This window comes from Charadrius vociferus, unplaced genomic scaffold, assembly GCF_000708025.1.
Source record: "Charadrius vociferus isolate BGI_N301 unplaced genomic scaffold, ASM70802v2 scaffold129, whole genome shotgun sequence".
Taxonomy (NCBI): Eukaryota; Metazoa; Chordata; class Aves; order Charadriiformes; family Charadriidae; genus Charadrius; species Charadrius vociferus.
The window spans coordinates 2,613,569-2,640,577 of record NW_009661374.1 but is presented as its reverse complement, the minus strand read 5'-3'; the positions used below and the strand labels follow the sequence as shown (position 1 = coordinate 2,640,577).

Below are 27,009 nucleotides of genomic sequence, written 5' to 3'. Positions count from 1 at the left end.
TTGTTCTGTTCCTATTTTTTAATTACCATAGTAGGACAGGAACCACATTCTGAGTGGTAGGAGACTAAATTTGGAAGGGGCAGTAGCTTGTATTGCTTTTTCCAATTAAGATACTATGTGACAAGAGTGTAATTTGCTGAAGCCCAGTCACCCGGAATGTAGGCAACATCAGCTGCTTTCTGGAGTTAGCTCCTCTCAGAAATTTGTCAGCAGCAATTCAGAGCTTAATTAAAATTTTGGGGCTGGTTAAATATGAGGTTTTTACTCTTTTGTGGCTCAGGTGCCCAGTTTGGGAGGAGAGGTCGGCTTGTCAGGGGGGAAAAAAAAAAAGCTTTTCCTGTGCTTTCAATATCAGATGCTTGCTGAGCATGGGGTTGCTTGTACAGATACTCAAAGAAGGGGATTACCTTAACACAACCACAGTTCTTAAGTGCATCTGTGGATCGCATAAGCTACTTTGCTTCTGTTGCAGTGTTGGGAGTTTTATTGCCTGTGTTGTGGACAGTGACTGGCAGTAGTTACTGCCAGGTGATTTGCTTTTTTGGTCTCCAAAAGAAATTGTGCTGATGTGCAAGATCTAACAGGTCCCATAGTTGAAATCATTCTGAATTCATGTGCATATTTGTAGCAGAAATGGGGCATATATGTTCTTTACATATTATTAATTCCTTAAGTAGGCAGAAGACTCTAGGTTGTCTGTCAAAGCACAACACTTTTTTCCTTTTTTTCTTTTTCTTTTTTTTTTTTAATTCTACTCTGTTTCTTGAAGCTGAAATAGTTTGAATTTTTAAATGTAAAATCTACTGGAAAAAAAAATTGACCTGGCTTGACCTATAAGGGTACTTGTTCGCTACTGAAAGTGCTTAATGTGTTTCTAAAATGAGGAAGATAAACTATTGCAGAAGGTATTGGATATTTTTTACTATTTTGCTTTCACTTGGCAAAACATATAGGCCTATGTTGGGCTCCTAAGTTTGTGCTTTCTGCTTGTTTTATGAAAATTTATAATATATTGAAATGTTTTGTTCAAGCAGATCCAATTCCCGTAACAGAGGGTTTGGGTGTTTTTTTTTTAATTAAAAAATAGGATTTACTTGTATCTATGGTACTGTTTATAAATTATCTTCATAGTTTTCTGGAGTGTCAACTTACTTTCAATTCTTAACAAACAAAAACTCCCCTGCATTTCATGATATGAATGGGATGCAAGGGGGGAGGGGGGGAAATGGAAGTGCCAGACTTTGCTTCTGCTGTAACCTCTTGTTCTGTCCTATCTTCTGCCTGTCTTAAATAGTAATACTACATGTTTGCATGGTCCTTACATTGTTTTTGCTAATTTTGCTATTAAAACAGGCAACAACAGAGAGACCTTTTATACAGAAGCTATTTCGACCAATTGCTTCAGGAGGACAGTTGCATACTTTGGGAGATCTACTAAAAGATGTGTGTCCTAGTGCTATCGCCCCTGAAGGTACTGTAGAAATAATTTTTGTCCAGTGAGACCTTTTTTTCTGTTCGTTTTTTTGTTGTTTTTTTTTTTAATATGGGGATTTTGAAGGTAGAACTATATCTCAGTACCAGAGTTTCAGATTTCAGTCCTTCCTGGCCCTATAATATGCCCATTATACATCACCTGGAGTGTTTGGAGAGGATCAGATTGAGTCCTTAGGCACTTCTGAAAAATTAATCTCTGGAAGTTTTATTTCAAAATTCATGTACTCCTTTGCAATCACACTGTTCTTACTAAAAACATTCACATGTTATTTTCTGCATTTTAAAAAAAAATATTCTTAAAGCAACATCAATAGAATTTTTATTTTAAGTTAATTTTATATTGCATAAACTTTTAATATATAAAACTCCAAAACGGATAGAAATTGAAGATGTTTTCAGAATACTTTTTTCCCCTGTGGAAGCCCAACCCTTAAAAACGTACCAGAAAAGAGATTGTTATAGGTATATAATACTTTATGTATAGTTACCAAGTAATATTTTGTGACAAGATACCCACTAGTTCATGTAGCACTGTATAATTTCATACAATAGCATTTGTTGATCAGAATTTATTCAGAAAAATAAGCATTTCTGGATGTTATTTTAGCCTCAAAGATTACAACTATTGGAACTCTGATATACTTCTTAGGTGGGATAAATGTAGAAGTTATGTACTCTACAAATTAAGATCAAACTTATTTAATGTGAAATGTTTTTCATCTTGTTCTTGCTGTTGTCTTACCAGTACCTGTAACTTTTTTTTTCAGTTAATAAATAGCAACTTGTTTTGAGAAATGTCTGATATTCTAGAGAAAATGTTGGCACAGAATTTACTGGTGTAGTATCAGCACCTTTTGACAGTAAAGCACAAAATTTGAAATCAGTGTAAAAATGTATAAGATGTTGTACACAGAAGTTGTGTAATTCAAGATCAAACAGTTGTCATGGATTTTTTTAAGTACGGTGATCTTAGAAATTCACTGGAATCTTAAAGTGGAGGTTTTTTTACCCCTGTTTAATATTTGTTAACACATGGAAACAATTTCCAAAAACAACAAAAGATAAGAGAAATATGGAACGTTGGTAGCCATCCATCCATTTTTCCTAAAGCTACTATAAATTTTAGAGCATAATTTTAGGTAATCCTTTCAACTAACTGTCCAAAGGATAAAACAAGATACAAATAGATACTTGAATGTTAGCACAAGCAAGTTTAACCATCTTTAAGTACTTAAGTATGAGGATCCTACAGACACTAGTGAACAGGCACAAAGTGAATTTTAAAAAAAGAGTAAGAAGGATGATGCATTTTTGACTTGGAAGGCAGTCCAGAGCACAAATTAAATGAAAGACTCAAGCATTTATGTAAAAGTTATTCCAGAGTATAATGGTTGATAGTTTTTATGTGGATTTGCTAAAGCTGCAGATGGAGAATGTGCATGTTACTGCCTTTATTAAAAATGTGAATGTAATGTAATTTTATCTGAGTGCCAGTGACTTGATGCTTCCCATTAGTAGGCCTTCTTTTCAGATGTTGACAAATGCACCAACCCTAATAGCAGAATGGAAATGTGCTATGCTAATTGCTTGTTAATTTTTGTTAAAGGCTACAAAATACCCTATCCTGTTTACTTAATGGGCGCAAAAAAATGGTGATTATTTGGAAGAAAAGAAACTAAAATAGGTAATATCCTCACGTTTAGAAGGAGCAATTTGAAATTTGGCAGAAGATTTTCCTTGTATTGGACTATACTTGTCTGTTCCTGTATAACCTTGATTAAATTTGGCCTAGTTTTGATCCTTATGATTGTACTGAACAACTTGCAGACTTAGAGTTTAATAAATTTGATCCTTCACATGGGTGTGAGCTATGTAAGATTCAGAAGAAATTATCTTGTAACGCAGCTTTTTATTATTGCGTGGTTCAGTTTCTCTTATATTCTGAGTGTTCTTCTCTTCTGGTAGGTAACAGAAGGAAAGCTGTCTGAACTAAATGCAGAAAATAATGCGAACTCTTGAGGAGATATGGGGGTAGATGGATAAGTAGAGCCAGTGGAGGGGGAGGCAGACTGACCGAGTAATTTGGAAGAAAATGACAGATCTGGGAGTCATTAAATGTGATGGGGGGAGCAACTATAAACAATGTGGCAGGATGAAAGAGATTGGGGCAAGAGCCAAAAACTGACGTAACAACTGTGAACACCTGGACAGAGTAAGTGGGATAGGAGATGATAAATGAGTGAGGGAGAAAAAGAAGCATATTGCAGATGGATCAAGCACTGAGATTGTGCAAGGCATCCATGAAAGAATGGGAGTGGAAGTGCTGCTGGTGAAGTCATTCCGATGGTCTGGAGACCTGTTTGGAGAAACAAATCGAATCCAAAGTTGAAAAGGGCAGTTTGCACTGGCAGAACAAGATGATGCAGGTGGATAGGTGGTCAGGTGGATGTGAAGATAGTCAGATAAGGGACTGGGGAAGACTTGTTCAGGATTTGCTGTACAAGTAGACTGCACCCCAGACAGGAATACAAAGTAGAAAATTAAGCATGGCAACATGGAAAGAAAAAAAGACCTAGGAGATCTATCAGGAAGAAGCAGAACTAGGACAAAATAGAGGGATGATAGAGAAAGGATCAGACTTACGGAGAATGACCTGAAAAGATGGATGCCCATGACAGCAGTGATTCGTACTGCTGAGGACTATGCAGAGGTAAGGTCAGTGCACTTAGGTGTGAAGGGCAGCACTGGTTTAGGCTTGACTGCTTCAGTTCATCGTTCTCTGTTCACTGATGATTCAACTTAGCCAATAAGTGAACTTTGATTATTCTCTTGCTTGGCTTAATCAACTCATCTCATTCACTATTCAAACTTAATGTGTGCTATATTAATTGTTCATGCTCTAATACAGCTTTGAACTGTTAAAAACCCCACTAACTCACCAGACTATGCCGTAGACCAGTGGCATAGTGCCACTTTTGAGTTTTGCCTATAGAAATGTTAATAGCCATAACGAGGATGTACTTCTCCCTTTTCCAGCAAGTGGACTAGACTCCTGAGACTACAGAACCTTGGCACATCTGTGCTGCTGAAGTCTCCATGAAACCCACTCAGTCACCCCATTTTCTCTCTGATCCTGGTTCACTGAGAGTTTAGCAAGCTACCTGTCAATAGATGCTCCATCAGTTCAAAATGCAGAGGAGATTATAGAGCTGAGTGTTTCTGTCCCATTTTATGGGCATATAAGAATTTAATTTGCAAGCATTTTTGGAAACCCGGGAAACTATGCATAAATGTTTTTCTTCTGAAGTAGTTATATCCGTTTGAAGTTGAATACTTGAAATTAGGAGGTCTCAGAGTTGTAGACTGCCTGTACAATCTTAATTTCCATACACGTGCACACTGATCATTATACAGATTATAATCTCTCTCCACCTCTCATCTCCCTTTGTTTTCTGTGAGACTTTTGTCTTCCTGCACAGGCTGGGCATGTTTTAGTGTCGGGGCTGTGTAGTGAAAGATCATTGTTCTGATTGTTGAAATGATGGATGGGGAATGAATGTACTTCAGGAAGTAGTATAATTTAGGCAGCTGAATACTGAATACTGCCTTTGGGAATTGAATTCAGTTCTTTCTTCCCTAGGGAATTCATTCATATGTGATACTAGGCAAGCTGAATGTTACAAAACCACCCATTTTATAGAGAGCAGCACCAGAAAAATCCAGTGATCGACGTGAGTGTTCTGCTGAACATCTTGCTTGCTTATACTTGGAATCAGGGAGAGCTCTGGGGCCTTGAGTGTGCAAACACCAGGCACTCTCTGAAGTCAAGTTCTAGGCCTCTCATTACTCTTCTTCTCTCCCACCCTCCAAAAAATGGATACTTCCGGTGATAATAGCTCTTTGACTTCAGTATGCGATCTATAAAGGGATGATAATATGGTCTCTTTCCACAGGAAAATCTTGGTGAAACAGTTTCTGAAGGAAGAATAGCTTGTGGTCAAGACTGTATTTCATGATACTAAAAACTGTCCCCTCTTTAGACCATTTTTGGTATCTTCTAATTTTTGTTCTTGTAAACATATGTTTTGTCTTAATCTACAATTTATGTTTATTTTGGTCAAGGCATTAAAATAATGTTGTAACAAAATAGAATGCATTATCAAAGGTATATTAGAAAATGATGGCAAACTCTTCTCCACATCTGGATTTTCAGACTTTATTCAGTGTTATCAAAGTTTAGATCTATTTAATTTTTCTGAACCAAGGAAAAAAAGGTAGTATCTCATCAAAGATATGCTTAAAGACTTAGTAGATATTGGTGAAGCAAGTTGTTTTCAAACTTTTTCACTCTTGTTTTCAGAAAGTAATTTAGATATTTTTCCAAGACTAGCCCCCTTCTTTAGTGAATTAAAGCATTGGTGACATTAGCTGCATCTTTTTGTCAGTGCAACACAATCAATATGAGCTTCTCTTTCTTTCTGTTTTTCTTCATCTGTTGAACTTTTTTTTTTTCCCTTTTTCCTCTATGGTTTTCTCTTTTCCAATGACTTTTCATTCAACTGGAAGTTTCATGGTAATTGTGGTGATTACTTGTCTGTGGTGACATCCGTAACTGAGCTTTGTGCCGTGGGAACGCAGAGAATATATGATTTTCAGACTCAGCATTTGTAGCCATATATGTGAGCTGTTCCTGCTGCCAGATACTTAGGGACCACCACAAGAAGAGGGAGGGAAGGGTTTCAAGAACCACCCACAGTGTCTATATGCCTTTGCTTTAGGAAACATGGATATAATTAAGTCTCTCTTTCAACTGTGCTGAGAAAAAATATTTCAATGAAAAAGAATATTTATATATATGTGGATTGAATATATACATTGATTACCAACTGTTGAAAACACGATGTAAAGAACATTGTCAGAAGTAGAACAGGTTGAATAGTGACAGTAAAACACTGATAGTGAAAATGGTCTTTGTAAAATATTGTGTCAGTGTTACTTTGGACTGTTACAGACTGTGGGCAACTGTTTAGATACTGTGTTTTATTTAAATTAGCTTATGAAACTATTTATTCAAGGCTTTTATTGTTTGTTGAAGTGTTCTAAAAAATAACCCATACTTCCCTGTCTCTCCTCAAACTGGTCCTTTATTCAATTACGTATATATTATCCTGCTTAATGAACACTGTACAGCGCTCACCTTCCTGGATTGCTAAATAGTTTCACCTCCTTAAACTGTTCATCATAGGAAAACTGATGGATAGAAGTTAAAGGCTTTTAGTTATGGGCATTGTTAGACCAAAGGAAAGGGTGCCTTCTACTTACAGTTTATTCTTTCACTCTTCAAACTGCAAGGTGTGTTAGCTTTTTTATCCTTGTTTTTTTTTTTTTTTAGTCTTATCTTTAATCACTGCAGTGGAGTTGTCGCAGAGAGTAGAGCAGTTTGGAACCTATTTGTCAAGACACGTATCAAGCAATTTATACATTCCTAGTAATGACCAAAAAGCATGAGGAAAAGCAGTACTTCAAATTAGAACAAGCACTAAGAAGCCAGTGTAGTTCTTAATTAATGTAATCACCATCAGTTTTATCTTGACTGTAAAGGATACCTTGTTCCTCTAGAACAAGGAGAATGGCTACCTTTATTAGCAGCAAATATCTTTAAGAATAATATAACATTGAGAGAACCTGCAGAGAAGATGCTCTTTTTTCACTTTACAGTACTCCTACTGCAGTACTGTACTTTCTTCTGAAAGACTAGGTTAGAACTGATCTAATATAACCCTCTCTAATTTGCTGCCTAAATGAGTATTTAAACAGCAAATATGTAAAGTCAGGTATTTACTCATTAGCTGAGTAATTTTTTCTTTTTCCTTGGTGCCTATTAAGCTGCTTCACAGGCAACAGTTTTGATTATGTGGCAACAGAAATAATAAGACCAAATCATCACAGAAAGTGCATCACCTTGCATTTAATATATTGATGCATTTAATTTGTTTCAATTTTTTTTTCTTTGTTCTGATCCTCCTGTGTTGACATGAAGCTTGAGAAGCAGTGAAGTCATCCTTGTCATGTTTGATAAACATTAAAATTAATATTCTTAAACACAAACTAATCCAGTAATCACTTCCTCTGTATTGGAGCCTACTGTTACCTCTCTTTAAGGCATGTTATTATTTGTCTTTTAGTGCTTGCAATAATAAATTGTAATTTATCACTTACACAGCAGTTCATAAATGAAAGAAAGGTACCTCAATCTGAAATTTTACTGTGGGCAAACCTATGCTGTGTATTAGTACATTTTTTTATTTACTATATTTCCATAATTATTGTTTACTTAAAGTCATCTAAAGGCTGAATACAATTGAAATAGAACTTGGGAGTTCTGTGGTTGTATAGATAATACTTAGATTCCTATTCCTGACCTCCTAGCGTTACTGGGAGTCCTTACTAGAAGATGCACAATTTGATTTCAGTTTTCAGTCTTTTAAAGTAAAACTTTGCAAGTTCTGCAATTTAAGTGTATTAAACCATTTAGTTCTCAGTTGTGATCATCTCCTGTTGGGGGGATGGGGCGTGTGTGTGCTTGGTTTTGTTTTTACGTTTGTTTCTCCCTAGTTGTTCATACTTAAAACTGAAGCAAGCTGGTCATTTAGGTTTTGGGCAACGTTTAATTATTTCTGATCTTGATCCCAGCATCGTGGAAGAGTGGCACTTATTTTTTAGTTCTTTTTTTTCAAATTGTGTTGACCCATCTTATTTTCTTTCATGTCAGTGGCTCTACAGCTGTTTCCTTTTTCCTCCATCATATTCCTTCAATACCTGTATTCAAGTTGTACATAACTCTTGCTATCCTTTGTTACTCTTTTAATACCTGCTTTTGCGTCCTTTAAAATAGGCTCTTTACTCTTTAGTCCTTTAAAATAGGTACTTTAAAATAGGTTACTTTAGCTAAGCTCACCATAACTTGTATAACTATTTTTGTAGGTTTTCAAACCTTAGTTAATTTCCTAATAGAAATAGATGTAGATCTTCAGGGAAGTAGTCAGTCATTATCACTTTCTGCTTTAGTTTGTTCTTCTTGCTTTCCATCCTTTTGTCCTGTGGTGTTCCATTATCTATACTTTTACTTCAGTTTCCTTAAGTTTTCCAACTTTTTTTGTACCATTGGATGTGAAAGTCTAAAATATTTAGATACCTAGGGACCATGTCTGTCCATCAGCATTCTTCCATTTCGCAGTTTGGACCTCTTGGTTTTCAGATGTCCTTCAAGAAAACTAATGTCCTGGTTACTCAGGGAAGAACAGAATAAAATCGTCCAATGTCCCCCTTTTTGTTCACCATTTTACACTCCTGAAATTGTACAAAGATCCTTTCCAGTCAACAGTCCAAAGTCCTAGTTTTACTTCTCATACACTGTGCATCATGTAGTTTTGAATCTAAGCTCGTGACAGATGTCGTCTTTTATTTTAATGTGAAACACCCATTCATGAGGACTCCAGGGTTAGAATCAAATTATTCTGATTATTCATGCTACAGCTTATAAACTCATCGTCTGATCTTTTTTCCTGTGCTTGTGGATGCCACTTGCACAGACAAAAGTTGATCCTTTAATTGGACAGTTCTTGTGTGGTAAAGTGGAATTGTCAGCAGTAGTTCCAGTCCCAGAAAATAAGCTGGTCTTTTAAATAACTTAAGAGTTATTACTATTTGTGAGAAGATTTAGTGTATTATGGAAGAACAGGCTAAGATGAAGCTTGATATTGCCTGTGGTCTCTTAGACTGCATAGTTATAGTTTCTGTGGAGGTAGGGAAGAGATGTTAAGACCATGTTGTTGCCTGCAAAGATAGCATAAGGTTAGATAGCTGTTAAGGTAGAACACATTACTTGTGGGTTTTCTTCCCAAAATTGCTGAAAACCAAAATTAATTATTTGTGCCTGAAGGAGATAGCACCATGGCTATTTTTCCCTGCTGTCCAATAACCTCTGTCTTACTGAGATTAGGTAGATTAGGCTACCTGCTTACAGCAACAATGTCGTTTATCACAGATAAATAAAATCAAGTGTTACCCATCTGTTGCTGCTAGAGGGGTCACGTTGCATTTCCCCACAGTTTTATGCATCTTGATTATAGGTGTTCCTGTTGCCAGCTAAGGGGCCTTTGTTTCCAGAAGTAGTGATACAAATTCTGAACTTCAGCATTTATCAAATTTGAAAACATGTGAATAATGCACGGCAATTAAAAAAAAAATAAAAATGTTTAGTAGACATTTGAGGTTCCAGTAAAAGAACATCCTAATATTGTAAACAGTTCATCTAGAAATGGTGACTCATCTTATTAGAAGGGCATGAACACGCTATGAACTTACATAACTACAGAGCAACAACTGCAAGAGGAAACAGTGTTAAGTTCAACAGAATGCTTTGAAGAGGCAAAGGGTTAAAATGATAGAAAACAGAGTTGTTCTGGGGGAGGGAAAGAATTCTTTCCTCTTCCACACCAGAAATTTAAGACATTATGCATAATGCAAAGATAAAAATTGTATAATGCAAGAGGAAGCAGTTTTCTTCCACTGCTATCATGTCTAAACAATTCTGGATACAATTTTAATTTGCCAGTGTTGTTGAAGTCTTCATAAAACTTGTTTTGATTTTTGTCTCATGCTTCCTTGAAGACTCAAATGGTAAACATTTGGACATAATGACGCAAACAGTAGGCTATCAATCAATCCCAGTTTTCACAGCATTGTTGTTCATTCAGAAAAGCTGTGTGAACTGACCTCTTTCTACAGCAGTGTCATTAGTTCTTTCAGAAATAAAACAAGGATCAAAAAGACTTCCAGGATTTTTCTCTTAAGACTTGCTGTACTGAATGATTTTGTAAAATTAGGGATCAACTGTTTTCAATTAACTCTCAGCTTTTTCTAATGTATATTGTATGAGAGACTACATATTAATTGTTTTTGTTCTCCCCCAGTTTTCTAAGCATTGACTTCCAGTAAATTAGTCAAACAGAAAACTGAACTCGGATTAGATTTGCTGTGTAGGCTTCTAATTTTTATGCAAGTGACAAATAGCTCAATAGAAGGGGGTAAATCTATGCAGTGTGAATGTCTTTGGATTGATGTGAAATGTAACTGGGCTTGCTCTGTCTGAGGTCAGAATTAACTGGACCTGGGGTTTGCCATGGGAGCTGCACAGCAAGGAGAGGAGCAGCACAGCGCCATCCCAGTCCTTGCTGCTCCGGTGGTTTTGCTCCTTGGTTGTCTAGCTAGTCAGTCTGAGTGCTTGTGCTCTCTGTAGGCTGGTCTCTGCTTTTCAGTGCTGTGTAGGTACAGTGTTGAAATACTTTTCCAGATCACCTAAATTTAGAAATATAACTAGCCCTGGTCAGTTTTAGGCAGTTTATTAGCCATGCTTTCATCCGCCGTGGATACGACCGTATTGTGAAGGGTTAGAGGTCTTGGAGAGTGCAGGCACACTAAAAGATGATTCAAAGCTCACCAGTGATATGAATTCTAGTCCAGTCTCCTCTACTGTGAGAGTCATCTTGCAGGTCAGAACTGAACTTCAGACCACTACTTAAGCAATTCCACCCTCCTTGTGTCTTTGACTCAATGGTGCTCTCCATGTTAGAGGAGGTCATCATGTACATCTCCTTTCTGGTGTGAGTCATTATTTGTGCCTGTTATCTTTTTCTAACCAGGCCATCTGCTTGGATTATCATTCTGCATCTGTCTTTCATCTGACTTCCGACTTTTTGATTTTATTTTTTTTCACACCCACACACACCTACCTACCACAATTGCTTTTTTTTTTTAAGTTGAAGTGGAAAGGTTGGTTGTTTTTTTTTCTCTGTGTTAAAATTGCATGCCTTTTGATTTAGTAGTTCTTTTTGATCAAAAGAGGTGGAAGTCCAGAGGTTGTCTTGAGATTATGGAATGAATAGTCATGACTACAGAATTAATTTGTCATGACTACCCAGAAAGGTGCAAATAACTTGAGAGTTAATAGAGTGGCAGCTGTGCTGTTTATATGGCTTCTTGTTAGCCATCTTCATTTCTAAACAAGCTCTTTGCATATTCAGAGAGGGCTTGCTTGCTCTTAAAGAAAAGAAAAAACATGGTGGACATCTGTAGCTGGTTGTCATCTTTCTGTATAGAGGTTTTCAGGAAATGGCAAGCATAACTTGGTTTTAAGGATTGCTCCAACTTTATTTACCTCAATCGACTATACCAGGATTATCTATTTGGTAGCTTGTGAGCCCTCTGCCCCTTTTGTAGTGGCAAATGGGATGAAATTTAACAAGTCCAAATGCCGAACTTTGCACCCAGGACAGAGTAATGCTGGGCACAAGTATACATTGGGAGAGGAGTGGCTGGAAAGCAGCCCTGCAGAAAGGGATCTTGGAGTCCTGGTCAACAGCAGGCTCAACAGGAGTCAGCAGTGTGCCCTGGCAGCCATGAGGGCAAACTGCGTCTGGGGTGCATCAAAGACAACGTCACCAGCCAGTCAAAAGAGGTGAGTACCCCGCTGTATTCGGCGTCGGTGTGGCCTCACCTTGAGTTCTGTGTGCGGTTCTTGGTCCCACAATTTAAGTAGTATGTGAAGGTACTCAAATGCATCCAGAGGAGGGTAACAAAGCTGGTGACAGGGCTGGAAGGGATGTCCTGTGAGGAGCAGCTGAGGACTTCAGGCTTGTCTAGTTTGGAGAAAAGAAGGCTGAAGGGTGACCTCATGGCTCTCTACAGCTTCCTGAGGAGGGGAGGTGGAGAGGGAGGTGCTGGTCTCCATTCCCTGGTATGCGGTGATAGGACATGTGGGAATGGCTCAAAGCTGCACCAGGGGAGGTTTAGACTTGGACATTAGGAAGCATTTCTTCACCAAGAAGGTGGTCAAAACTAGAACAGGCTTCCTAGAGAGGTAATCGATGCCTCAAGGCTGTCAGTGTTTGAGGTATTTGGACAATGTCCTTAAAAACATGCTTTAACTTTGGTCAGCCTTGAGTTGGTGAGGCAGTTGCACTAGGTGACCATTGTAGGTCCCCTCCAACTACAATATTCTATTCTAGTCTAGTATTTGCTTTCCCATCCAGCAACTTTCCTAATATCACAAGAGTGATGTGCTTTTTTCCTTTGTGATTTAGAAGTGGTTTCTGGGCATGCACATTCAAAAGGGTAGAATGTAGGAAGAGGTACAGCAAATAGGGAAATAATCCTGTTTGTCGGACAAGCCTTTGGAAATTCATTCAGCTTCAGCTAAATTTATTCTGTCGGCCACCCAATAAGTTTTATTAGTATCAGGCTCCAGACTGTTCTCTTTAAATTTGTCAGAAGGCCAATGACTTTATTCAGGCACAACTAAGTTTAAGTCTATTATTAACAGTAATAGTATGAAATGGAGAAAGTAAAATCCTCCACAGAGCAAAATAGATTTTTAAAAATTTAGCTTATTCTGTTTGGAAATCACAAGCCAGCACTTCTAAAATTCTCTGCAGAAGAGAGGTGGGGTTTTTTTCAGCCTAGAGCAGTCTGCTTGATGGGCTGCAGTAGAGCTGCACTTATTTGGAGCATCAGTGTCCTACCCTCAAATCCCTGATGGAATGCTGCAGATCTGACAATCTAGGAAGTCAAGAAAAGATTGTGGAAAATTCCTAGAAATTGGGCAAGTCTTCTGTCAGTAATCCACCATGCACATGAGTTTTAAGAAAACTGTTAGAACCAAAGTATCTTGACAAAATACTTTGATTGTGAAATTTCAGTTTTAAAAGGAATATTTTTTTGTGTTTTAGGAGGAGACCTCAGGTTCTTTATGCACTGTACGGACATTGCAGTGTGTTCCCACAGAATTTATCACTTAGACAAAAGATGAGAGAAGAGAGACAAAAAGGAAAGAGAAATTAGAGGCACAGAGGGGTGATGTGGTTTGCACCTGGTCACACTGAGGTCAGTAGCAGACTTAAGAATTGGATTTTTTTTGAATCCTGATCTAAATCAGTCTGTGTCACCCCAAGGAGAACACAGAGGTCACTCAGTATGACTGAGCCATCAAAAACTTCACCGAAAAAAAACAAAACAAACCTTTCTTCTAGTTTCTCATAGATCCTTGCTCACAGAAACAAGTATATTAGCAACAGCTAAAGTACACAAAGTAGATAGGCTTACAAGGTATTTTTTTTATGGTTAGTTTCATAGAAAATGTAAGAATGCTCCAAAATTCTTTTTTTTTCGGTAGGAGTCGTCATCCTGCTAATGTTTATATGCTGCCTTCAGTGTTTATATGCTGCCTTCAGTGCTGTAACTGGTGCAAGTGTAACTGGAGACTTTAGTGGGTCTACCAAAGCTTTCAGGGGACAGCAGTAAACCTCTGTGAAGTTCTCAACCAGGACACTGCAGTGCACAACCGGATTTGGATATTGTGGTGTCGGTGTTTGGGTTTTTTTTATACCAGTAAACAAAAGAGGGCTAGAACATGTGTTGTTTGTGCTGTATGACTATTAGCAGTTCTCTGGCATAATTTTGGGCCAGACCAATTAATACTCTCCCAGCAAATTTGAGCAGTGTTCATGATTAACAGTCTGGGGACTATGCTCAATAAGCAATATGGAGGGGGAGATAATTTAGCTGAATAGGCGTGAGCTGTTCTCTGCTACTTGCCCTGAGGTCCAGAGAGTGGGTTCTGGTCCATTTTATGAGCTACATGTATACCTTTAAATTAGGTATACCTTCTGTATCTTTAGGGGGGATGCCAAATAAAATCATTCCCGTCTTCCTTACTTCTCTCTTGCAGTCTTGTTCTATTCTGCCTTGATGCATATAGGTATAATCTGATTTCCCAAGAAATAAACATCTTACAGGGCGAAAAAGAAGAGAACTTGCAAAACTAAAGGATCTACAAAAAATAATTAGGAGAAAAGTAGCAGCCTTGCCAATAATATACAGCATTAATAAACCATTAATAAACACTAAAAAAAATCCATTAATAAACACTATTTACTGTATCCTACTCTCTTCTCTAGGGATTCAGCAGCACTTGTACAATAGCAGTTGTCCCAATCTTGAATACCTCATTTCAGTCAGAGATTTTTGACAACTTGACTTTTAGTGGATGAATTGTACTTTCTATCTTATTTGGTGCATGTGGTGATTTGCAGAATATTTGTAAGAAAATAGAGGTAAAACATTTCCTTATGGCAAAGCCAAAGTCTGTGCATGTGCCAAGCCACTGCATGAGAGGTGCTATAGTCATTGAAGATTTGAATACCTCTTGTGCTCCTTGCCCTTTTTCCTGATGGTATCGTCACCACACTTAAAATGGCAAAATGCAGTGGGTATCTACACTTTGGGAAACTTCACGAAATCCAGTATCTTAATGCAAACTGTTACTGGCAATTTAAGCAAAGAAGCTAGATGTATGGACCATATACAAAAATGGATGCCATTTTGCTACTTGTGATGTTGGGGGTCAATATCCTCAGGTGGTTGCAAAGCCAGTTCTCTTCAAAATTGCAAACTAATGCAGCAAAATTAGCTGTAACTCATTTCAGAGCTGTGTGTCTACAGTGTTTTGTCCATATAGCTAATGATTCCCAGTAATATTACTAATTAATGATACTAACTTAGCAAATTCTGTTTGCAAATGCTATATGTATGTGTCATAAGTTTCATGGATCTACTTTTCTTCTGTAAAGTGGAAAAATACTTTCTGAACTCTAAATAAAAAGAAAAACCTTAAAAGTCAAACACTAAAAATTATATGATAATCTATCAGCTTTGAAGCTAACTCTCTTGTTATTTTGGAATGGAAGAATTAAAATGAGCTTTTGATGAAAATTCACTTCCAATCTTAACTCTGAACAGGTAGCTGCTATTTGGGAAGGGGTATTCTTTTTTTTTTTTAAGTTACTGTGCAGTGTAAAGAGCCCTTCATTACTGTGGTAGAGTTCTCTAATCTGCTAGTTGTTCAAAAGAACTTACAGTACATGTATGGAAAAAGATATTTCATGTGTGCAAACTCTATTGCCTGCTCATTAAAGAATTTATTTTTCAATGAGTAAGGGCCCGGAAGAAGCTAATGTAAGTATTTTAGCAAGGGTTTGTATTTCTCTGATAAACAGCACTCCCCTTCTGTTTGTGATCACAGGATGAAAGCTCTCTAAGCTTGTATATGTACATTTTTACTGCTACATCATGTAGTGTGCTCTTAAGATTGAGATCTCATTCCCCAGGAAGCATTTCTGTCTAAGATTAATTGCCCTTTTAAAATCAGTGTTTGATGTATTCCTTTGGCTATATCCTGACTCACTTTAACCCTCTTTGACCTGACCCCACTGACTATTACCGCCATGGCTGAAGCAGAAATCCTTCAGCTTGATGTATGCAGTACAGACTTGAGCCTGTGGTTTTTCACGTCGATGGATTCAATTAGCCAAGTTTTTACTGATCAACTTAGCGGTTGAAGAATTTGTCAAACATGGAACAAAACTGTCCATACTTTGGGGTTAATTGAATAGCTCATCTCCATTTTCATGTATAGTTTGCTTGTGAAGTTGTTTACTTTGTTAATCATAATAATATTGCTGGAAGTAGCATTTAGAAGAAGGCAAAACCAGTTTATTTTTCTCCAGTTAAATGGGGGAAGGTACAAAACATGAAATAGCAAGCATTAAGCCTTTGATCTGTGTATATCGCTTATCGCTTTTCAGGCAAATGTTTTTAAACTGTAATTATGTCCAAATGTCCACTTTTGAATGTGATTTATTAAACTGGGCAGATAAACTAACAATTAGCATTATGGATTGATGAAAACAAGTAAACTTGGTGTTTTTTTCCTGTATTGACAATGATTTTTGCAGCAGCAGTAATCCTTTTTTGCTTTGCCTTGCTAGGAATAGTTCATCATTTGATTAGCTGAAAAGTTCATTATAAAAGATGGACGGCCATGAGAATCAAAGAATATTTGCAGGCATGATGTAAATTATAGTAACTTGAAAAGTAAAATAGAGGTTGAAAGTTCAAGAATGCCATTAAAAACCTTTAAAAGTGTATGAATGTGCATATGCATAGGGAATAATAATATGCTTGTATAGAGAATTTGCTATTTGTTTGGCATAACAGTGTTTTGAAAACAATGACATTATAAAAGATCTCAAACTGTTAGCAACAAGAGGTCTTTTACAGCAAATTAACTTGCTTTATACCAATCTTTACAGAGAAAAATCTTTCTCAAATGTTTCACTTTTTCAAGAACCATATTGATCACATTTAGCTCCCTGGCTGTGCACAGAGATAGCCTTAATTTCTGAAGGTCAGTTGTACAGGGTTTAGAGGGAAGGGAAACCTCAAATCTAATTAAGGGCGTGGTACAGGATAGGGTTAACTTATTGTAAGTCAAGATGCCTTCTGTTTAAAAAAGCTATGCAACTCCTAAAAGTGATTGAGCTCTCCCTCAACAATGGAAAACATATCACGGATGAGTTGGGCTCAATTTGTCATGCATGCAAGTGCATACCTTTTAATGCACACCTTGCCTGTTCCTTGCATATATAAATGTACTGTGTGCTTGCTTGTTACATGGAACAGCAGCATGATTTGTATTGAACTTTGCCACTTTGTTCCCATGTGCATAACCAAACTGAAACATATTGCAGAAAATTGTTTTATAAGTTTCAGTTGCTAACCCCAGTCTCTTATAAACTAGCACAGGTTTATTGCTGGTTCAGGGCTGAGGCTAAGGCACTGATGCTAAGGATGAAGGGGTATAAGAATATTTCTTGGGAGTTTCATCTTACAATTATTTTTTTCCTGCCTGAATGTAGATGTTTGATGGGAAGCATCTCAAGCTCAGTCATTGTAAGGTCTTCTAAAACCTTTTAATTACTGAAATGTTAGGTTCTGTCATAAATTAATTTGGGACATATTACAACCACCCCATCAAAAAACTTCTAGGAAATATAAAATAAAATAAACAAACAAAAAAAACCCTAACAACTTCAGTTAAGTAAAGCTTTCATTTCCATCCTCTATCTGATTTTCCATGGAGCTGCATGAACTCTTTTACAGAAGGAAAAATCCCCTTGGTTGTCTTAGATGGCATTACTGTCAGTGTTAACTGTTTTGGACTGCATGGAGAATTGTTATAGTCTGCTTGGGCAACCTGGACTTATTGGTGCTTGAAGCCAAATTCACCTTCCCTGAAAACTTTTCCAGTGGAATAGAAAAAAGTTTCCTAGTTTATTGACATACTTTCTGGCTGCTATGACATTAGAAGTGTAACTCCAGTTCTCATAAACTGCTCCGAAGTGCAATAAACTTGTGGTGATTAGTTTAATCCACATTTTTGTTTCAGACATGTGGCTATCTAACCTGAGGATAGACTTGAAGTAGATGATGACGGGAAACAATGAGAGAGGAAAAATTGCATGGAAAAGAAAACCATGAGTGGGGGTGATGCCAAGTTTTTGATTTGATCTCAGTATCTAATGATCCTTAATGTAGATGATAATGTTGCATATTCATCTACTTTTATTTTGGGGATAGAGAAAGCTAGGACTGTGCTGGAATATAATCCAGGGGATCTAATCATTCTAAGAACTGTGACAGAGAAACTGTTTTCCTCTCCTTTAAGTCACAAATGTCTAAACACAGGTAGAAGATGTCTATGCCACAAGAAGATCACGTAGAGATCAGACAACTGGCCTGTATCAAAACAGTGTAAAGAAAGACAGCGGTAATTAATGCCAAACCAGTGAATATGTACTTCATGGCAATGTTGCAATGGAGGAATACTTGAGATATTTTGCCTGGAGTTGTGCTTTTGTAGTCAAGTACTCTGCAAGAACAGACTTCATGGAGGTTGATACGGGTCTAGTTCTGTCATAGCATTTTGGACTGAGAAGCAGTAGTTCTAATGAGGGGCTCTGGTAAGATGACATCAAGGTGCTGTAAGGGTGAAATTGAGATGTGGTATAAATGACAAAGCACTGCAGGATGGAGAGAGACTTATGTTTTGAACTGTTTATTTTGGAGAAGGATTAAAAAAATCAAAATAACAAGTGAGAAAAGATAGGTTAAGCACTCTTGTTCTGTTATCTGTAAGGGGTTGCTCTGTAAACCTATTAAAAATTCCTATTAATATTTCTTTAATACAAAGTTGTGGATTTTATTTACAGTTATAAAAGCTGTCTAGGATATTTGTGTGGGTATCAAGAATATCCAAAGCTGAGAACATATATTTAGGAAAATATATTTTATAAAAAAAATAAAAACCCCATATATTTTTAGGAAAACATATTTAGGAAAATATATTTTATAAAATAACATATATTTGTGCTCTAGGCAATCCTGCTTTAGCAGGGGAGTTGGACTAGATGATCTCTAGAGGTCCCTTCCAACTCTGAAAATTCTGTGATTCTGTGAAAACTATGACCTTCAATTTGAGCAACTGATCTCATGTTACTACCAATGGTTAAAATCAGAGATATTCTCATGTTGCTGCTAGCTAACCAGAGCTACCAAATTGTTTGTTTATATTCATATTGGGCAGTTGGATTATATCCAAGAACTGAAGTTCTTATTCTCCAAACCACATCTTGTGTTTGGAACAATGTTTATTCCAGATACAAAATCATTCTGAGGAACATGGCTTGTTCTGACACACACATTTCTGTGTGCGAGTTCTTTACCTGAAATCAGCATCAGTGGCTTTCCCCACGGCTGGCAGGATACGTAGGCAGGAAGGAGAAGTCAGTCCTGTGCTTTTGTGTCACGTATCAGCCTCTACATTTTTGAGGTCAGAGGAATCTTTTGTTGTGGCTGGGCTATTTTAGAGTCAGCTTTGCAGAATTTTTTGTGTTTTCTTGCTCTTGGTCAGAGGATACTGAACAGCATAGCTTCTGGTTGTGATCCAATACAGCATCTGTGTTTCTGTTTAAACTGGCAAATATTCCAAATTAGGGGTGAGGAAGGGAATAAGGATTTTGGTAGTTTATGTGCGATTAAAATGAGGTGAAAAGCACGTTAAGATTGCTGTGGAAAATAAGTCACTTCTGGCAATGGTGCCTGCTACTGTGACAAGCAGGGTCCTTTTTGCAATGGGGTGGAATTCACAGAAAAGTAAGGAAAGTCTGGGATATGATGACTGAAATAGGCTAGTGTGAAGCTTCTGAAAACTCTAGTACTAAGATTTCATTCCTACTTTAAAAATTTTAACTAGAAAAACCCCTGCTCAATAGACTGTGTAGTAACCAGAGACCTTGAAGCTATCCTTTCTTAAATATTTCGTATCGGTAAAGAGAACTGAAGTGTTCACTGTCTGAAGTACCTGTGCTTAGTTCATTCAAAGAGCTAGTGATCATTCGGCCAAGAGATTTGACCAAGCTCAACCTTTTTTGTATGCACTTTCCATTAAATTATGTAGATATTGAGCACCTGTTAGCACTCAGATGATTAGGTAAGATTTGTTTAAAATACAAGTTTGTTTTTCTGTTTGAAACCTTTATATTGAGCTCATCATTACTGTGGAACCTGAACATCTCGCCATATTTCCATGCTTTGTTTGCTATTACACATACTCATGGCAGAAACTGATTGCAGAAATGTTCCAGTTAAATTTGAGTTTATGAACGGAAAAGCCTGAAATAGTATGTTTAACCTCTAATATTTTTTTTAAAGATACTTAAAAAAAGCAAAGTGTGGATATTTATTTATAGATGGGTTTAATTCATTCTGTACCTAAGCTTGCTCACTGAGCAAATAAATATTTTGTTATAAATTAATCAAGATACGGTATCTGGCTAAGGTAAATATTATACAAGTGATGTGAAAATGTTCATAAATACCCCTTAGCTTTTTTTTAAGTTTATGGATATTTTATAAGCATGTATTTTTTGTAGCACATGCAATGCAAGTAATTGTGAAGTTTGTTTTGTTGTAAATGGTAGCCAGTCATTGTCAATTTTGATATCAGACATAGGAGTTTGTTTTCAGTTTTGGACACATTGCTGTTGAAGAGCTTGATGCTATTGATCGGTTTCAGTGGGCAGTTGAAAGATCCCTGTATCAAACTGAACCATTAACTGCCAATATTGAGGTTTTGGTTTTTTTTTAGAGATGTTACCTACTTAAAAGTGCAAAAAGTGAAGTACATTGATCGAGTGCTTGTTTATTTATATTCTACTACTGGTGCGGAAGTCACTGGAGTACTTCTTTAGACCATGAGGCTTGTCTGGGGCTGTCTCTTCTCTGGATGTCTCCTAGGATAGCCAACCTGAGGTGCCTGGAGAGGGGAAGGATAATTTCAACCACTGTCCAGTTCTTTATTACCACTTGTGTTTACAGGTTAGAACATAGTCTTAGAATTTGCTTGCCAATAGAGTGTAGTCTTTTGTAAATAATGGCACCGTTTCATATGCAATCCTCTGTGCTGGACCAGAAGTCTAGCTTTCAAGGAAATTTTCACCTGTGCTTGTCAGGGACTTAGGCCCACCCAGCTTTGACATTTCTATTTCCCTTTTCAGGGTTTTAAAGCCAATTTTCTAAGTGGTGCTGCCTTGAATTAGAAGCTGCGGTTTCTGCATTGATGATGACTACAGGCAGGCTCTGGGACTTGCTATGCAGAGGACTTGTATACTGAGGATTCTAATTGAAGTACTTCAGGAGAAATTTTTGCTAAATCCTGAGTATCTTGTATTGTCTATCAGTGAAAGAATTTAAGCCAGCTAAACTGAGCTGACAGGTGATTGCTAGAGGCCGCAGATCAGAGTGGAGGTATTTCATCCCACTGAGGAATTTTAAGTGGTGCATCACAGATGTAGTCTGGGCTGGAGAAGATCATCTTGTGTACCTGAAAGGGAGGAGTGTATGTGAAAGGAAGGATGTAGCTGCAACATTGGTGAGCATTGTGGTGCTCATCTGAGTGAGAAATGGCTGGAATAGGTACCTTTGCCAGACATAGTGCCTTCTCGCTATTCTGCTCTTAGGCACTTGAATCTATCTCAAAAACAACCTTTTATTTTCCCTCCATCCTTTCTAAATAAAAAGATAATTCAGTAGAAAAATGTATTTGGATTGCATCGGGGGATGTGTAACAATCTGATGCTGAATAAGATAATTTGTTTCCTAATATTGAGTGGTTTACTTTGCAAGCAATAACTTATATAGCTAAAGGAAATACAAAAACTTCCCATGTGATACTATGACATTGTACATCTTCCTACCTTCTCTGAAGACTACAGATTTTTATCTTCTTTGTTCTTTCTCTGTCTTTCACTGATTCTTCAACATTGAGGGTTTTAGAGGAAGCTTGGGATTAGCAACAGCAAATATTGTAGTAGTTAAGGCATTCTCCTTAAAGAAGGGAGAGTAGACTCAAGCTGCCTCAGGTTGAGGAGGGCTTTGAGCCACTCTGCCTCAAGGACTCTGAGATGCAACAGCCACTGTCTCTTGCTTCCTTCCAGCAGGTGCCTATCTGCAAAAGAGAGTCCTTTGCCAATACTTTCTTGGCTGGACCAAGGTGCTTTCCTGATCAGGAACACTGAGGCACCTTATGGGCACCTTATAGATGATAGAGGAGCATGCCTCTTCTTAAACCCTTTACTTCAGAGCTACCTGTTTCTCTACAGAGTTGGAAAACTCTTCAGACTTTATGTGGTATGATTTGTTAGCCTGGGTCAGGTGCCTGCTTTAAGCGTTGGAGCCTTTGAGTTATTGTCTAAATTAAGTGATCTGAAATGTCTCAAAAATGTCTTAGTACACAATGTGTAAGCACAGCCTTCTGAAGATGGAATATTGTTAAATTTCACCAAAAAGCTATATAATCTGCTTATCACTTGCCACTAGTGACTTTTGGGGGCTGTAGTGCCTTCTGTATTCATGGATTTCCACAAGGAAAGCAAAGAAAAATTATTTAATCCTGGGACAGCCACTTTGATAGGAGATGACTTAATTGATCTTGAGGCTTTTTTTTTAAATGCCGAAACAGTATTTATTATTTGTGCATCACTTCAGTAATATAAAAATACTCTGATTTTAAGTAAATAGTTGCTATGTACACAGATTATAAAAACTTCCTTCAAAATATGTATTGCTATGCTTTTATTTTTCTGATATTTCCACTTTTTCCTCTTTAGGTCATATGATAGCTAACATGTCACTCAGTTCTATCATGATTTTAAAAGGAAAAAAGAAAGTTCGTGAAGTGACTGGAAAATTTGATCTTGATTTTAAAGAAGTTCTGTTTTTTTACTACATAACTGAATATGGTAAAATGGGTATCGACAGTAATTATATTACTAGGTCTGGAGCAGAGTTATTTGCCCTAATTTTTATTGGCCTGGTTCAATGACCTGGCATTGATCTTCTATGTAATTAAGTCATTTAAATCTTACACCACTCACATAAATACATGTTGTGTTTAGCAACCTGCGCACTTTTAAAAAGCATTATGCCAGCCTCAAAAAGACTTTTTGTTATCATAGAATATGAGGGGGAGAAGAAGAGGACACTGCTTGGTGTGTCAAGATGCATACAAAATAAGCCACAACTCTCCTAAGACTATGAACAGTAATGGAAAGAAAAATATTATGTAAATCTCTTATATCTATAAACCAGGCGGATGAAACTTTTATGATAGCTAACAAATCATCCAGAACCCAGATCACAGTGGTAGTGGTGGATACAAATTACACGGCTGTTGAGAAAACAAGAATATTTTCCAGTAATTTTTCTAGTGTATTTGCTGTTGACAACTTTTTGCTACATAAAGCGGAGGAGCCATCTATAGGAGAGAGACTCTGGATGTCATTCTAAATGGGGAAGTCACTGAAAACATGAAAGTTGAGGAAAGTTTGGGTAAATGTGACTTAAGTGAGAGTTTATGGTCCCTAGTAACCAAAGGAGGGAAGAATGCTGAAGTAAAAACAATGGATTAAGTGAATGAAGGTTACAGTAAATACAGAATTGGTAGATAAGATCTCTTTAGTCAAGCCTCAAGGGGAAAAGGAATTAGGGAGAAGTGATGCTTTGTCAGAGATAATACTAAGGCACAAACAATGCTAATGCAGAGATTTAGACTTTAATTAAACCTTAAATTCTTTATTGACCTCTGAGACTTTCTCAGTTTGCTAAGGAACAGAATAAAATATTTGTATGAGAAAGGGACAAAGTTGGGTAGGGAGCAGGGAATGGGGGACACTGGGATTAACTGCATTTTATTTTTAAGCAAGAGGCTTCAAGTTAGTACACATGTGCACACACATCCAAAAATGTTCTGTCACACAGTAAAAGAAAAGTCAAAGTGTTTACCATTTATAAGCCTTTCCTCCAATGACACGAAAATGATAATGAAGTTCTAAAGCTTTTAACCTATTTTTTTGTACAGGTTTTTGCTAAGAAGAGTCAGCTATGTGTAGATGGCTAGCACAGTGCTAATGCCGAAACAGCATTCTGCTATCTGCGTATGCAAATTAGTTGCTTCTGAAAATTAAATAATATTATGAAATGTAAATAAAGGTCACCAACTCAGTAGCCAATTTATGGAATGCCATAGATAGATTTTAATTTGAAAGTGCTAAATCATATAATTTAGAGTTACTTTAATATTAAAAATATTTCGATGTTCCCTAACTTCTCAGTACAAAAACTCGGTTTCTGAGATCTCTTATATTGGAGTTTATACTCTTGACACTCTGACTGGTGATATTTCAGCCCAGTAAATACCTGCTTTGCTTGGAAAACAGAAGTTTATTTTTAAATGACGTGCTGCATTCTTTTGACCTGTCTGCAATAAAACTGGAAACCAACAATTGTTTATCCTTAATTTACTGTGATAATGTGTATATTATGCCATTTAGAGAATCAAGCTTTATCTGTTTAATCCAGAATTTGTGCAGAATGTGATACCATATGTATGTAACTAATGTATAATGCTTTATTTTAGGCAAACATAACTGTCTGCTTCTGCAGGAAGAATTATTACTAGCCTAAAGACAACAGGAGATTCAAGGATGATTCTTCCTATTCTAATTTAGCCTGTGCTGGCATAGATACCCAGTTATAATACAAACTTCTTTAGGCAGCTGTCAAATCATTTTGGTTACCAAACAAATAAGAATTTATCTATGTTATAAAATAGGAATTGTGCTACAGCGGGGGGAGCTGAATGAAGGAAATGGTAATGGTACCTTCCCTTCTAGATTCTGTCCTCTTCCATGCAACTCTAGGGCAGCATGGTGGTTTGTCCTGTAATAAAGACAGCGGGGGGGGCGGATGGACACAGGACAAAATGCCAATTAGAGATGGCAGTGATATTTTTGAGCACTGAATGTGGATTTCACTGTGGTAGGTCCATGTGAGAATGCCAGAGTATGGTATAAAAACAGTAAAACTTCACTGCCTACTTTTTTTCCCCCCTAACCATTACTTGGAACATATTTCAGATGCTCTTCTCATCTCAAGGCTCTGAAATAAATTTTCAGTTTTGGGGGTTTTTTTTAGTTCATTTCATGACAGTTATGTCAGTTGCTTTAGCTGGTTCCCATCATTTGAATCAAAGGATCAAAGTACTTGCATCCTTCGGGACAAGTATAAATAAAAAGAATTGAAATATTCTTAGAAAATATTCTTGTCATACTGGGAATCATTTGCTAACTTATCTTTTCCAGGAGATGAAACTAAGTGAGAAAAAGCTGGTCCCAACTCAGCCTTCTGAGTAACTCTGAAATATTGCTAGAGACTTAAGAAAATTATTCTTAGCAAAACAAAATTACTTCAGGAATATTGCATCTGTTATATGTGTGACATACTACACGTAGTCCAGCTTTTTCAGAAGATCACAATATTAAGAATACAACTTTATTAGCACATTCTAGGAAGCTCAACATCTTCAGCATGATCTGTGTAAAATTCACATAGATTATAGCCGGGTGAGATGGATACGCCGTAACTGTGTTGACACCGAGCTGTGATCACTGTAGGAAAAAAAAAAAAAATTGCAACTAATAAGGAAGAGTGGCACTTTCATTAAGTTTCATTTTAACCCATTTTTTTCTTGGCATTAATTTTAACTCAAAGTTTCTGTTTTGGATGATAGAAATCTCAGCTTTCTCCATACCGATATTTCCTGCTTTTCGTTCTGTTAAATATAAACTCTGTAACACCAATTAAATCTACCGTAAATTAAGTACAAGTAAATGTTTAATCTTTCTGTGAACTTTGAATGGTATACTAGTGGTTTCTCTTTTTCTTTGAATTAGATGGAGAGCAGAAGACTCAAGTGATGATTCATGGAATTGAGCCAATGCTGGAAACACCCATACAGTGGCTAAGCGAACATATGAGCTATCCAGATAATTTTCTCCACATTAGTATCATTCCCCGACCTACTGATTGAAACTCGGCTATATTGGTATGAGGATCATTCTCAAGCTGGAATTATAAGGGCATGTCAACTTCTTGCGTCTGTCAGTCTTGACAGAGGCAGCCTGACCAGAAAAAAAACCCCAACAAAAAACGAAACAAAACAAGAAGTCCTCACTGCTGCAAGCCAAACAGGAAGAGAGATCAGATAAGGGCAATTGGGCTGATCTTATTTTGCATCACCGCTGCTTTTCTTCACCGCTGTAATTAAATCAGTTGTGATATGAAAGAATTTACAGGACCTCTGCGAGTCTGCTGTTTTCTTGTAAAGTATAATGAAGCTGAAACTGTCAGCCGAAGAGCAAATGGAAATATGCCACTTGATTGTATTTCTGATTAACAAATAAACAGGGCTGTTTCCTAAAGCGGTAGTGTTTCAACTTTGAGAGTGGAAACATTGGTTTAATTTTCTAGAAAGTTAGACACTGAGAGATTCGGTTACCAATAGCTTTCTGTAAAAGATCAAATTACTGTAAACCCATCTTTCCTTAATGAGAAGTTCATGTTTACAGTATGTGTATTGGTATGCAAATGATCTTTTAACTTTGATAACAAGCAGTGAGAGATTTTAAAGTAAACCCGTGAGCATGTTTTGTCATTTAAAAACATGCACAACTTAATAATTTACAAATACTTTCGATTTGTATGCTGTCACTGAATACTCCAGTATGTTTATTATTCAAACCAGTTTTCATAGACTAGCAATGATATAGGATAATTTGTCTCAGGATTTGTCATGGCATTTCTTTGTGCTCATCTATTTTTTTTCTGTAAGAGTATTTTCTTAATTTAGTTTAAAAAGGTTTTTTTTAAAAAAAAAAGTAAACGGATGTTGCAAACTATTGTATCCCGCTGTTTATTCCCATAGACTAGAAAACAGTTAAATCATAGAATGATGAACAGATGTATTGCTTTTTAATAATTTGAATTTTTGAAGGCTGAAGCTTTTCCAAGCTAATACTTCCTTACATCTGAGTTTAGTTTTCTACTGTGGTCCCTGAGCAATCAGTCTGAAATTTGGAAGCTTCTAATCTCATCGCACAGACTTTTTCCTTAGTTTAGCAGATGTATTTTTAGGTTATTGGATTGCTTTGGTTTCTAAAT

The 27,009-nt window shown here is 36.9% G+C and overlaps 1 protein-coding gene across 1 annotated transcript in view; it reads left to right on the top strand.

Moving 5' to 3' along the window:
- Nucleotides 1-26,744, top strand: part of ATG5 (autophagy related 5) — an 82,253-nt gene extending 55,509 nt beyond the window's left edge. Inside the window, exons 6-7 of the mRNA XM_009893846.1 lie at nucleotides 1,354-1,471; nucleotides 25,743-26,744. Of these exons, the coding sequence (XP_009892148.1) occupies nucleotides 1,354-1,471; nucleotides 25,743-25,879 (255 nt within the window). The 3' untranslated portion in view covers nucleotides 25,880-26,744. The remainder of the gene's footprint in view (nucleotides 1-1,353; nucleotides 1,472-25,742) is intronic.
- Nucleotides 26,745-27,009: the final 265 nt, after the last annotated feature.